Source organism: Cupressus sempervirens, chromosome 3 (genome assembly GCF_028749045.1).
Source record: "Cupressus sempervirens isolate cs-2001-9-10 chromosome 3, ASM2874904v1, whole genome shotgun sequence".
In the NCBI taxonomy this organism is placed as follows: domain Eukaryota; kingdom Viridiplantae; phylum Streptophyta; class Pinopsida; order Cupressales; family Cupressaceae; genus Cupressus; species Cupressus sempervirens.
The window spans coordinates 161,791,538-161,805,946 of record NC_143120.1 but is presented as its reverse complement, the minus strand read 5'-3'; the positions used below and the strand labels follow the sequence as shown (position 1 = coordinate 161,805,946).

Below are 14,409 nucleotides of genomic sequence, written 5' to 3'. Positions count from 1 at the left end.
ATTCGGATAATTGAAACTGATGATTTGGTGTCATTACATCAAGATAAACCTCAAACATTTGATGGTCAAAAGTTAAGTCAAAGAATGCCCAAAGATCATTTGTGAATACTAATGAGTAGAATTCAGTGCAAGACCTCACTATCTTTAACAAAAGTATTACAATACAAGTTGCTAAGTGGTTATGAGATTCCTCATTTGTCATTAATCACCAATATCTACTGGGAATAGTATAGGAAACCTTGATTATGAGAATTTGAGAACATGTGTCATTTGAGAAATTTGTGAGAACTACATGCAACTTTGAATGATTTGGAAGCAGGAATGTAGATGGTACATGGGAGAAGAATACACTTGCGACCTCAAGTCTAAGCATGGATAACTTTAGGGATTAGGATTATTCCTTACTCATTTACCCCTTCCTCTTTAGTAGGTTTCAAATGAGGCCAAAATAAGTAACACATGGTTATGAAAGAGTTAAGGAAACACAATAAGTTATATTTAGTACATAATATGGTTTGAATAGAAAGGTAAAAGAAATGAATTGGGTTCATTGTCTTCTAGTTGGTATCTACTTAATGTGATATGATGAGTTCAAGGTTGTAATGCTTTGGTTCCATGCAACTATTGTGTTTAAAAATTTAGTACCAAACTTGAAAGAATCGCATATGAATTCCTAGATCATTTAAATGTGATCTACTTTGCTCTAAATTAGGAACCTCTCTTCTAGTTAGAATGAGGTGTTTGCTCATACAACAATAGATGGAGTTAAGAATCAATAAGGGCACAAGTAGATGTTTGTATTCCTTGACCATGAAAACTAGCCTTTCTATTTGAGATGATCGCTGAAAGATAAACCTTGCAACCTGCTCAAGATAAGCTAAGTGCTTGAGATTGATTGTAGTCAAGGAGTGTTCTATGTCAGTACACTATCAGACATACGAACTAGATAGCATATAGATATCGTTAAATGCATGCAAGTAATGGAGCCTCATGTTTATCTAGGAATTGGACTAATTATGCCAAGAGCATGTGGCCTTGGGGCCAACCACATGTCATCAATGGAAGTCCGCGTTGCTTAGTTGCTTGATGGACTATAGGGAAGAGAATTTCTAATGAGGAATAGGCAGCTAATAATTTGACCAACCTTCTAGTACGATTCCAAGCATTGCTTGATGTGGAAATGGTATAAGTCACTTTGTTAGGTGAAGACAAAACACTTGTTGTGGTATTGGGATGCACTAAACTTTCTTTCCAATCATCCATTGGAGCAAAAGACTAGGGAAGGAACAGGTTTCATGGTGCACAATGTCCAACACTCCTTCCATTTGGAATGCCCTATGGCAAGGGGTGGTGTGTCTTATATATGATTTAATCACTTTATTTGTAATGGACATTACAAGTGTTTCACCTTTGTGAGCATCACCTAGATGCAATGAGAGCTAAACATTTCATTTATACCTTGATAGTTATTTCATTTATATCTTCCTTTTTTTTTGGAGGGTTCAGACCTGCGAGGCAACCCAACAAGGCACGAAGCTTGCAAGCTACCAACCAACGAAGGCCACCATAGACTTTTTAGGAACCTGATACAGGCCCACTCGTACCTGAAACCTCTTCGGCTTAGAGCCAAGGACTGAGGGGCATCCACACCATCAAAATCACCCGGGACACAATCCCGGCCTCACCCCTTATGATGTCAAAGCTTTGCACTTAGCAAGACTTGATCCCTAGTGGGCTCTTTGTGAGTCATTCAACTTCACCAGTAGACCAAGGGCCCATTGACTTCATTTATATCTTGATACTTATTTCATTTATATTTTGTTTTTATGTCAACTGCAGAATTCGATTAATTTTCTTTCATGTGAAAACATTCGTTTTATTCTTTTGTTCAATGCTAAAGAAAAGAAATAAGTTAGTTGATTAGATTTTCATGTGAAGTTAGTTGAAAATCCTCTTCAATGAACTTATTTCATGTTCATAGGAAAATGATAACAAATTATTATCTTTACACATTTGTTTATTTTATCTTCTTTCATTTTTGGGTGGTTGTAGTTGGTATTCTACAAAACCAATACCAATTCACTATTGAAGTTCAGAGCTAAACATAAAACTTGTAAAAATAAAATGAATTAGGTTCAGATGTTTGAATTTGGGCCAAAAGAATGTGAAGGCCCAAGGCTATTAGGTAACTTCAGCTTTATTACTTCATTTTTTTTTATTAAAAACATCACATAGGATTTACTTGAAAGTTGACAAAACAGAATGTAGTATATGGCACAAATACCCAGTATTAATATCTAGGCTTTTTCTCTGCACAGATGTTACTGGAAAATTTTCATCCAGGTGTTTTTTTTCACCAGATAAACCTGAATACAAAATACACATCACATTTCCTAAAATTCATGTAATTACTGTAGGAGATGAGCGGCCTGTAAACTCCTCCATCTTTGAAAGATGCAGAGCTACTTCTACCTACAAATAGAACAAAAAGTTATTTGTGAGAAATTATTGGCAACCACCTTGATCAATTACATATTTAATTTTCTTTATGCAAGACTGAAACATACCAGTGGGGCAAGAGCATCTTGTGAATTTCTTCCTATCTTGCTTGGACTGGCTTCATATTGCTCAATGTATAGCCGAATGGTTGCACCTTCAGACCCAGTTCCAGAAAGTCGGAATATCTTACACCAACAAAAGCCAAAAAATAGTAATGAAGTCAGCTATGATAAATATATAAAGAAGTCATTCTACAGACAGAGAAGAGAAATACACTCACCAGTCGAGAACCGTCTTCAAAGAGATAGCGTATACCCTGGTGTTTTGAAATGGAACCATCTACTGGATCTTTGTATTCAAACTCGTCACCATGTAAAACATTAGAAACATCAGCTCTCACTCCTTTAATTATCCTACACCAATTACAAAATATTATCCATGAAGGTCTCAAGTTAGATAAAAAAAAATTTTACAGCCTGCACATAAATTACAATCAGCCAGTTTCTATTAACATATGGAATTTTACAAAATAAAAAAATCCCTTCGAAAGAATAGGAAATTGTAATACAGCTACCCACTTTCAGAAAACAAAAACTTGTATTTAATGTAAAATTGTCCACTTCCTTATCCCTTAATTAGAATTTTAAGGCACCTAAAATTTTATGGTATGGTATGGGGTCCTGCCCCTATAATTTTATGGGCTTTATTGTTGTAGAAACAATGCGGGCAGACCCTATCATTTTATAGGCAGATTATTGGTTTGGGCCCGGTGCATGCAGAGGGAGGATTCAAGTTGGAATGGGTGGGCCCCTACCATACTATGGCCCTACTATTCTTGCTCAGAATTTTGTTGCACCCTGATATATAAGCTGGTGTAGAAAGAGATCATTTGGAAGGAATAATTATTATGTCAACAAAGACACTGCCTAACAATATGGTATTGGGTCTTTTGATGAAAACTGTCACATGTGTGGGGTATTTAATCTGAAGTCCCTTCTAAAAGTAAATTAAAAATTAGGGCCTACGGTGTACTGTGTACTCGGTGACAAAAAAAGATTCATTAATGGGGAGGGAAGGTATGGTGTACTGTTCGCTTTCCCACATACAACTGAAGTGTAGGAGTTAATGGGGACTCAATACCCCTAGGATCAGCTGCTAGATCAAAATATCTTCCAGAGAGGCCAGAAAAACTTGTTTGAACAATGCAAAATTGTTTAATTGAATATCGGTTGAATATGAAAATGTACAATGAAATGGGCTTGCTCATAACGACAAGGTTGAGACATACGATTAGACAAGATTATAATTTGTGTCTAATCCTATGTTATGAAACAACTACTTCAATCAAATATTAAATTACCTAGATAACTAGAATTAAATAGAAGTCATAATAATATCTTATCTAGACAACTAAGACTTCTAGAAGACCACCTAGGACCTAAGAAAAGTCATGTGAGTCCCCTACTGGGAACTAGCTAGGTACAAGTTCATATTCACACCAACACACCTCGTTAGGGAATAGATCATTTTATGCAAAGATGCAAGATTATTATGAGTAAGAACCCCAAATAGGCTCTACGCTGATCACTGTTTGTTTCCCTGGGTGTAATGATTGTTTTTGGTTTGTTTTTTAATGTTTTAAGCTGTTTTTGGGTTTTTGAGTTGATGAAAAGAAAATACAAATATTGAAAACTAATCTTACCTAAAATTATAACTCAAATCTGATTATAATGCTAATCAAATTCATTTATTCAGATGGCTCCTAATGTATGTACAATACTTATTGCTGGAAGAATACATTAAAAACATCATCATTAATAGTTGAAAAAAACCTGATTTTTGTCTCCAATATGCAACCATGCTGCTGGTTGCTTCCTCCTTGGGCAGCGCCTATCAAAAGCCGCAATATTAAATCTCTGATTTTTAATTCACTGTAGCACTATACTGTTCACAGCACTGTAGCGCACTATTCACGGCGGCACTGTAGCATGTTACTGTTTGCGGTACTGTAGCGCACTGTTCACGGCACTGTAGCTGCTGTTATAACCCCTTCCAACCTGTAAACAGATTCATCCACTTTTTTCCTACTAAAACACAATATTGACTCCAGTATGAAGTCAACTCACAAGCAAAATTCAAGTGATATTTCACACCCTCAAATTGCATCAACTCTGAAGATACTACGTTCTCCACAGTCTGAATTCTTCTCAAACTTGTAGAAACCCTTGTTGCCACAACTTCAAGAAATTTCACAAGGCAAAGTTTTTAAGCAATTCTCATAACCTCCTCTTGAAGGAAGACAAGGTTTGTTTATAAGGACTCCTCAACTCCAGAATGAGTCTCCACGCTCAATGTGGGATTAAAGATATAAATATTAAACAAAAAAAAATGTTATTACATTAAAACTTAGAAAATCCCTTTTAATTTTTCCATAAGCTTGGACCCACAATTAATTGAAACGATGGCCCCTTTTATGATATCATGACCCTCACTTAAGTTATATATTATAACTTAACAATATAGGCTCAAAACCAATAATGTTTATTTTAACTAAATAAACATTAATATCTCCATTATTACTCAACATTTTTTAATGTCATTTGGACTGGAAGCTAACATGATAGAATTGCATATGACCATACCCCTTTTCTAAAAATAGCAAGGGTCTATCTTTATAACTCCAAAACTGCTAAAAATAGCCTGACCAAGCCAAACTCAAAGGAAAACTCATCATAAACAAACTCTGGCAACCCAGAAGAGTACTCTGCTCTGGTCCTTGGAGGATCTCCACACCAAGGTGACCCTCTATCCAATCTTATTAGCCTACGAGGGTCTCTGATAGGCTAATCACCAGCTAAAGTGATGTCTCTAGCTAGAAGGGGACATCACAGTCCGCCCTCCTTGAAATTGCTTGTCCTCAAGCAATCTCAACTCTGGATGCTATAAAATCTCCTCGCTCTCCCAAGTAGCATCCTCTACCGGCAAATCCTTCCACTTCACCAAATATTCTCGGATGGTACGTTTCCTCAAGTTCCTCTCTCTAAAATCAATGATAGCCTCCGGTATCAAAACAAGTTTTCCCTCATCATCCAGGGGTGGTAGTACTGTAGAAGGCACAATATGATGCCCTAGCACCTTTTTGAGGCGTGACACATGAAAAACATTGTGCACCTTGCTCTCCGCCGGCAAGTCTAACTCATAAGCCACCTCTCCCACTTTCCTGATAATCCTAAATGGACCATAGTATCGTGGCTTGAGTTTCTCGGCACCACTCTTCTTGAGAGTGGATTGACGGTAAGGCTGCAACATAAGATACACCATGTCTCCAACCTCAAAAGTCCGCTCAGTCCTCTTCTGATCTGCATACTGCTTTTGCTGATTTTGTGCCTTAGATTATCCTTGAGAGTCTTAACAAGGTCTTGACTCTCCTATAACAAATCACCTGCACTGGGCACTCTACTGTCACTCAAAAGCAGATCCATAAAATTGGGTGCCTCATACCCATACAGGGCCATAAAGGGTGACATCTGAATAGACATGTGATAAGTGGTATTGTAGCAATACTCACAGAGATAAATCCACTTTACCCATGCCCTCTATTGCCCTGCTATATAATTTCTGAGATATCCCTCCACCCATTTGTTTACTATCTCTGTTTGACCATCTGTCTGAGGGTGGTAGCTAGTACTCGGAGTGAGCTCTGTCGCACACAACCTGAATAGCTCCTGCCAAAAGTGACTCATAAACCTGCTGTCTCTGTCACTTACAATGCTCCGAGGTAAGCCATGTAATCTGAATATCTCTTTGAAGAAAAACTCTGCCACCTGTGTAGCAGTGTATGTAGCAGTGATCGGAAAGAAGTGTGCAAACTTCGTAAGGCGATCCACAACCACATATATGCAGTCCCTGCCTTGGGCTCTAGGCAGTCCTGTGATGAAGTCCATAGACAAACACTCCCACTTCCTATCAGGAATCGGAAGTGGCTGAAGTAAACCTGCTGGATAGGAGTGTTCTTGCTTATTCTGTTGGCAAGTGGGACACTCCCTAACATACTGAAGTACCTCTGCTTTGAGCCCTTTCCATGTGAATCGCTCTCTAATATGTCGGTATGTCTTGTAGAAACCAGGATGTCCTGCCATAGGTGAATCATGAAAAGATTTCAAAACCACCCTCCTCACTACTGATCCTGGGACCAAAAATATTCGTCCTTTGTAAATGATGAGCTCATTCACAAGGGTGTATCTACTGTCCTGAATAGTCCCATCTATGAATCCAGCTGCCCAAGTGTCTTTTGCATACTCTGCAAGGATCAAGTGTCTCCAATCCTCCGATATGTGTGTCAGTAAGCTCAAATGGGGCCTACGTGATAAGGCATCAGCAACTACATTCTGTGTCCCCTTAAAATATGTAATGTCAAAGTCATAGGACTGTAACTTGCTCACCCACTTTTGCTGCCTATCATTGAGATCTCGCTGCCCCAAAAAGTGTCTTAGGCTATTATGGTCGGTTTTGATACAAAATTTGCTACCTACCAAATATTGCCTGAATTTGGCCAAAGCATGCATAATGGCTAACATCTCCTTATCATATATGCTGAAGCTCCGCTCTGGCCCTCTCAATTTCCTGCTCTCATAAGCAATAGGGTGCTTCTCCTGCATAAGCACCACTCCAATGCCCTCTCCAGAAGCATCACAATGTAGCTCAAAAGGTTTGCTGAAATCCGGTAATGCTAACACTGGACAAGAAGTCATCAACCCCTTAAATTTCTCAAAACACTCCTGTGCCTCAAGAGTCCACAAGAAAGCTCCCTTTCTCATCAAATCTGTCAAGGGTGCCGCATGCCTAGAATATCCATCCACAAACCTTCTGTAGAAACCACATAGTCCTAGAAAGCCCCTCAACTGTGTAAGGTTCACCGGTGAAGGCCACTCCACAATGGCACGAATCTTTTCAGGATCCATGCACACGCCCTCTGCACTGATGATGTGACCCAAGTACAACAACTCTGTCATGCCCAAATCACACTTCGACTCCTTTGCATACAAGGATTCTCTGTCCAATATACCCAGCACCGTGTCCAGGTGAACCAAGTGCTCCTCCCAAGATCTACTATATACCAAGATATCATCGAAGAAGACAAGTACAAATCTCCTCAACTGAGGATGGAAAACCCTATTCATTGTTGCCTGAAAAGTAGCAGGTGCGTTAGTTAGCCCAAATGGCATAACTACAAACTCAAAATGGCCACAATGACATCTAAAAGCTGTCTTCTCGATATCCTGCTCTCTAACTCTGATCTGGTGATAACCTGATCTCAAATCTATCTTTGAGAAGAAGCAAGCTCCATGAAGCTCATCTATCAACTCATCGATCCTGGGAATGGGGTATCTGTTTTTAATCGTCTTCCTATTAAGCACTCTGTAATCAATGCACATCCTCAATGTCCCATCCTTCTTCTTTACTAACACCACTGAAGAAGCAAAAGGAGACTTACTTGGTCTAATGTGGCCCATGGCAAGTAACTCCTTTATGGTTTTCTCAATTTCATCCTTCAACCTCTTCGGATGCCTGTAAGGTGTAATCATGATGGGCTTAGCCCCCTCCTCTAACTCAATGATGTGCTCAATACCTCTGTCTGGTGGTCTACCTGGTGGAATGTCACTGAACACCTTAGAGTGTTTAACTCTAAGCTCCTGAATATCAGGAGGATATTCAATCTTATGCTGTCCCTCCTGTGATGGCATCAACATGCACTCTGCTGCCCACTCTACCTGATCATGTCGAATCAATCTAGCCATTCTACGAAAAGAGACCATCCTAAGATCACTATCCCTGATTGCCTTAAGAATATGTGTCTTCCCATTCACTTTAAACCTCATCTCCATCTCCTTGAGGTTAAGAGTGAACTCACCAATATCGTGCAACCAACTCATCCCAAGAACTATATCTGTATCTCCCATAGGTACAACATAAAAATCTGCCTTAAAGTCATAATTATTAACTTTCAATGGGAGTCCAGTGATTCTACGATCACATTTGAGGACATAGCCATCCGCTACCCTCACTCTAATTCCCCCAAACTCCTCTATTTGTATGCCACGCTTTTCCACCATCCTAGCATCAATGAAATTATGAGTGGCACCTGTATCAACCAACGTTATGACTCGCTGTCCAACAAGTACTCCTCTCATCCGGAATGACCCTTCTTGCTTAATACTAGTGAGACGAGCTTCCCTAAGTTGCCCATCTCCTTCCCCATCCTTGGACTCCATTTTAGACAAGTTTTCAGCCTTGTCTTCCTCTTTTTCACCATCTATTTCCTCTATATCAGACTGCTGATCTGAATTATCTGATTCTAATTCCTCATAGTATGCCCACATAACTCTGTTAGCTTTTCCCTTTGGCCTAAGAGGACAATCATGGTTTGCATCATAGGTTCCCTTACAATAGAAACATAATTTTTTCTTCCTCAAATCGTTTAATGTTTCCCTGTCAAAAGGTGCTGGAGTTTTATCTTTAGAATCATTTTTAAAATCAGTTCTCTCTGGTTTTTTATAAAATGGTTTGTTATCCTTACTAGAAGATGCTCCTTTGGACTGAAATTTGTTTGTTGGGACTGCATATTCCATACTTCTTGCCTTTTTCATCGCTTCCTATAAAGAAATAGGATTAAATGCCTTTATCCAACCTCTCAGTGGTTCGGATAGGCCCTCAATGAAAAGAACTATCAATCTATGCTCTGAAATGTTTGGCACCATGACTGCCAACCGCTGAAATTCACCAATGAAATACTCCAAGTTGCCTGTTTGTTTCAGCTGTGCTAAGTCCCGGAAGTAAATCTCTGGATCTTTTTTGTCAAATCTTTCAACCAACCTATCCACGAAGTCCTGGTATTCTGTCACTTGGTTATGTTGAAGTGTTACCATACCATGGTACCACCAATCATGTGCTATTCCCTCCAAATGCAAGGTGGCATATTTGATAGCTTCAATCTCTGTCATTGGCCTCAGTGCCAAAAATGTGTCAAGCTTATGAATCCAAGCTTGAGCTGTCATCTTACCACTCCCATCAAATGTAAGCATAGTAAGCTTGCCTGTAGCCCTCTTCAGCTCACTATTTTGACCTCTAGGCCTCCTATCTTGTCTGAGTGACCTGTAATGCTCTCTCCTCTGATTTACAAAGCGTTCAAAGGTAATCCTCTCCCGAACCTACGGAGCTAATAATTCCCATTCATCATTTGCAGCCATGAGTGCATCTGCGAATATGGGGTCTCCTGTCGCCTCCTCTACCGGAGCTTCTTCTGGCTCCTCCGGAACAAATGTAGGGCGTGTAGGCCTATCAACTGTTCTGGAATGGGTCCGTTGTGGTCTCTGATTACCTATAGCACTCCTGTTATCTCCCTGTTCTCCCGGCTCCCCATTTTGTCTAACAAGTGGGTTCATCCTTTCTACCATAGTAGTGAGTGCCTGTAATGCCTGTGCCATCTGCTGCTGCCCTGTAACCATAGCACGGTAGAATTCTCTGGTATCCTGATCATCATTATTCCTCTTGTTTCTAGGTGGACTACCATCATGCCTCTCTTCCATATTTCCTGTTTCCTGTAACTGTTCTCTTTCAATCAAAGCTCTCCTACGAGTATGGTACCTGTGTGGTCCAATTTCCAATGGCTGCATATGACTCCCCAAACCCTCAGGATGGCAGGAATGAGGCTCTGATACCAATGTAAGAACCCCAAATAGGCTCTACGCTGATCACTGTTTGTTTCCCTGGGTGTAATGATTGTTTTTGGTTTGTTTTTTAATGTTTTAAGCTGTTTTTGGGTTTTTGAGTTGATGAAAAGAAGATACAAATATTGAAAACTAATCTTACCTAAAATTATAACTCAAATCTGATTATAATGCTAATCAAATTCATTTATTCAGATGGCTCCTAATGTATGTACAATACTTATTGCTAGAAGAATACATTAAAAACATCATCATTAATAGTTGAAAAAAACCTGATTTTTGTCTCCAATATGCAACCACGCTGTTGGTTGCTTCCTCCTTGGGCAGCACCTATCAAAAACCGCAATATTAAATCTCTGATTTTTAATTCACTGTACTGTTCACAGCACTGTAGAGCACTATTCACGGCGGCACTGTAGCATGTTACTGTTTGCGGTACTGTAGCGCACTGTTCACGGCACTGTAGCTACTGTTATAACCCCTTCCAACCTGTAAACAGATTCATCCACTTTTTTCCTACTAAAACACAATATTGACTCCAGTATGAAGTCAACCCACAGGCAAAATTCAAGTGATATTTCACACCCTCAAATTGCATCAACTCTGAAGATACTACGTTCTCCACAGTCTGAATTCTTCTCAAACTTGTAGAAACCCTTGTTGCCACAACTTCAAGAAATTTCACAAGGCAAAGTTTTTAAGCAATTCTCATAACCTCCTTTTGAAGGAAGACAAGGTTTGTTTATAAGGACTCCTCAACTCCAGAATGAGTCTCCACGCTCAATGTAGGATAAAAGATATAATAATAACATAAAAAAATGTTATTACATTAAAACTTAGAAAATCCCTTTTAATTTTTCCATAAGCTTGGACCCACAATTAATTGAAACGATGGCCCCTTTTATGATATCATGACCCTCACTTAAGTTATATATTATAACTTAACAATATAGGCTCAAAACCAATAATGTTTATTTTAACTAAATAAACATTAATATCTCCATTATTACTCAACATTTTTGAATGTCATTTGGACTGGGAGCTAACATGATAGAACTGCATATGACCATACCCCTTTTCTAAAAATAGCAAGGGTCTATCTTTATAACTCCAAAACTGCTAAAAATAGCCTGACCAAGCCAAACTCAAAGGAAAACTCATCATAAACAAACTCTGGCAACCCAGAAGAGTACTCTGCTCTGGTCCTTGGAGGATCTCCACACCAAGGTGACCCTCTATCCAATCTTATTAGCCTACGAGGGTCTCTGATAGGCTAATCACCAGCTAAAGTGATGTCTCTAGCTAGAAGGGGACATCACAGTCTCAGCTCCAAAACTATGTTAGGTACCCATTTACAATACAAATCTCTCACAAACAGAGAAAACGAGAAAATCTATGAGAACAAAACTCCTCTTCAAACAGGAGATACAAACAAGCATAAATGTATGGAGAAGTGAATGATACTCAAGATTTCAAAAACAATATCTTCATCATGAATATTCAATCAATGATTTCCCCAATCACAACAAGAGATGACAAACAAGGAACAAATGGAAACTGATTTTGAACTAATTCTGAAGACAAAGGTGAAGTGACAGTATTTGTACCATAGCTATCACCAAATAGGAGAGATAAATTTGGTTTTCCAAATCTGAAATGTGGGACTCCACAAACAAAGATGTAATGAATGATAGACAGTATCCCAACCAAGAAGACAATAAGATACCTGTTGCAATGCCTCACTAGCTCTCAATGAACCAACAACAAAAGATGAATGTGTGAAAGTAGGAGTTGCATAAGAAGTCTCTAGATCATCAAGACTCTCGTGTTCTGCATCATATTCAATCTCCTCCAAGGTATCATCATCGAAAGAAAGATTGTCAACATCATCAAGTGGAACGAGGATTTCTGATGATCATCTGGGAATGGATGATTATGTGGATCTCCAAAAATCTCCCAAATCTTGGTCTAAACTGTGTGCGGACACCTGATTCCTTAAAATTGACTGTAGGTCTCTTTGAAGATGCTTACATTTAAATTGGAAACCAACAAATCCTAAGATATGATCATTCTGATTACTCCGAACTAATGTCTTCCATGTTGTGTCTGGCTCAAGAATGAACCCATAAAGATGAGGCAGAAGATTTATACCCACATGCAATGTGTTAGGATGCCTTTTTGCCGAGGCCGTATTTGTCCATAATCAGAACTATTACAAAAGGATGAGTTGTCTAACCCATGATTACAACAATGACACTTCTCAAATGATTAAAAAACATTGATCTATACATCAAATGAAGTGATCAGATCAAAACATCACTTCCCCCAACAGCCAAAATGTCCAAGCAGCTCTCCCAAATGAAAATACTGCATTAACTATATATAAACACCTGGTACATAATCTGGAAAAAATGCATGAATGGCTTGATAAAGTTCTCAATACCTTTCCAACGCCACAAGAATCATGAAAATCAGAGTGGAAAAAAGTTAAGGGCTTAAGAGGCAAAAATGAAGATCTAACTGCAAACAACAATTATTGTCATCAAACAACAAAACGCTAGAAAATAACCTACACCACTGCAAACTAGATGAAGCTAGATGCAAAAAGAGAGGAAAATAATTCCTTTTAGGCACCTAGGAGATAAGATAGGCATCTGGGGCTAAAAAATCAGTCAGTCCTTGGTTCTCCATATGACCTCAATTATGTAGATTTGGGGGAAAAAAATAAGGCTACCCATTCCTGACGACAAGCAACAACAATGGTGGCAAGCTCAGCAATGGGCTTGTGACACCATGAGGCGGTTAGCGCCTTCCTTCAAGGCCAAAGATAGTTGATATGACAGAGTGGATTAAAAAGAGGCTCAGGATCAATGCTAAACAAACCGATTGCAAAATTAAATTTAATCAATTTTTTGATAAATATGATTTAAACAATAAACAACCGATGAAGAGGATTACACATTATGTAGAAAGAGTAAAGAACGCGCAGATTAAAGTGCAATGACATAAAAATTGCACAGGAACACAAGAATCTACACAAGAATATGGTAATAGGGATTTTTTCTGTTACAATAACGATTAGTACAATATGAATCCATATGCTTATACAAAATATTTGAACATTGCAAAAATACTTTTGTTTGTGTAATTAAATATTCACTAATTACACTTCACTTAAGCTTATTTAGGATAATGCATTACCTAGTAGTTTGTCATTGAAACACCTAGGAGTTTGATCCTATATTGAGCAAATGGTGTAGGAGAATTCCACAATAGGTGATGAGAATTGTTATCCCATTCTACTTTATGTGTAAGGTCCACCTTTAGTGCACATATCACATTATCATCCTCATCATATCGCACATACTTCATTGCGTCATGGAGGATGATCCACCTTCAGTGGACATGTGATTCCACCTTGTGTAGGTGATAGATTTTGAGCTTCTTCTCATTGTCTCTTATTGCCTTGCCTATATATGCAGGCCTATTATCTACATTTTAATCATGTCCATTATCAATAGTATTATTCTTGCATCTTAATGCAATTGTCTTGCCATTCTCTTGTATAGGTTATCTGGGTCTTTCATTTGATCTTAGGGGCGTTGTAGAGTCACCTAAAACTCTAAAATGGTATCAAACCTCTGAAGGTGTGAAGACCTATTCTCAAGAAGTACAATCTTGGATTAACTCAATTGTGGGTGCAGAATTCGACAATTTGGGCATTGCCATTATATCCAAGAGGTTATTCTGAGGAATTGTGACTACAAATACGCCTATATTCTGGTTAAATTGTTTTTTGTGGAAAAATGTTTTTAGTCAAAAGACCATTTGACCTCTCCCCAATTTGCACAATTCAGAAATTAGTAAATTACTTTTTGTCATTATTTTATCTCTGTGCATTATTAGATCTTAGTTAAAATCTTCCAAGAATCGTGGCAATTCATGCAATTCAGCGATTCGATTCAAGCCAAACGATTTTTTGTGAATCGGTGAATCAAATCAGCGATTCTGATTCATGGCCGATTCACAATTTGATTCGGCCTTGCCGATTCTGATTCTCGTTACTTCGGTTAAAATATAGCCATTGTAAGGACTTGGAAGGCTTTCATATAGATAGTTGCAGCAACATTATCAAATTTGGGCAAAATAATTTCTCATTTTTTTGTATGGTCATCTTTATCTT

The 14,409-nt window shown here is 38.5% G+C and overlaps 1 protein-coding gene across 2 annotated transcripts in view; it reads right to left on the bottom strand.

Moving 5' to 3' along the window:
* Window positions 1-2,179: 2,179 nt before the first annotated feature.
* Window positions 2,180-14,409, bottom strand: part of LOC149565262 (phosphoglucomutase, cytoplasmic) — a 97,833-nt gene continuing 85,603 nt past the window's right edge. For both annotated transcript variants that reach the window (XM_089818813.1, XM_089818812.1), the window contains exons 17-19: window positions 2,780-2,912; window positions 2,568-2,684; window positions 2,180-2,472 (exon numbers count right to left, since the gene is read on the bottom strand). In XM_089818813.1, the coding sequence (XP_089674939.1) occupies window positions 2,401-2,472; window positions 2,568-2,684; window positions 2,780-2,912 (322 nt within the window). In that variant the 3' untranslated portion in view covers window positions 2,180-2,400. The remainder of the gene's footprint in view (window positions 2,473-2,567; window positions 2,685-2,779; window positions 2,913-14,409) is intronic.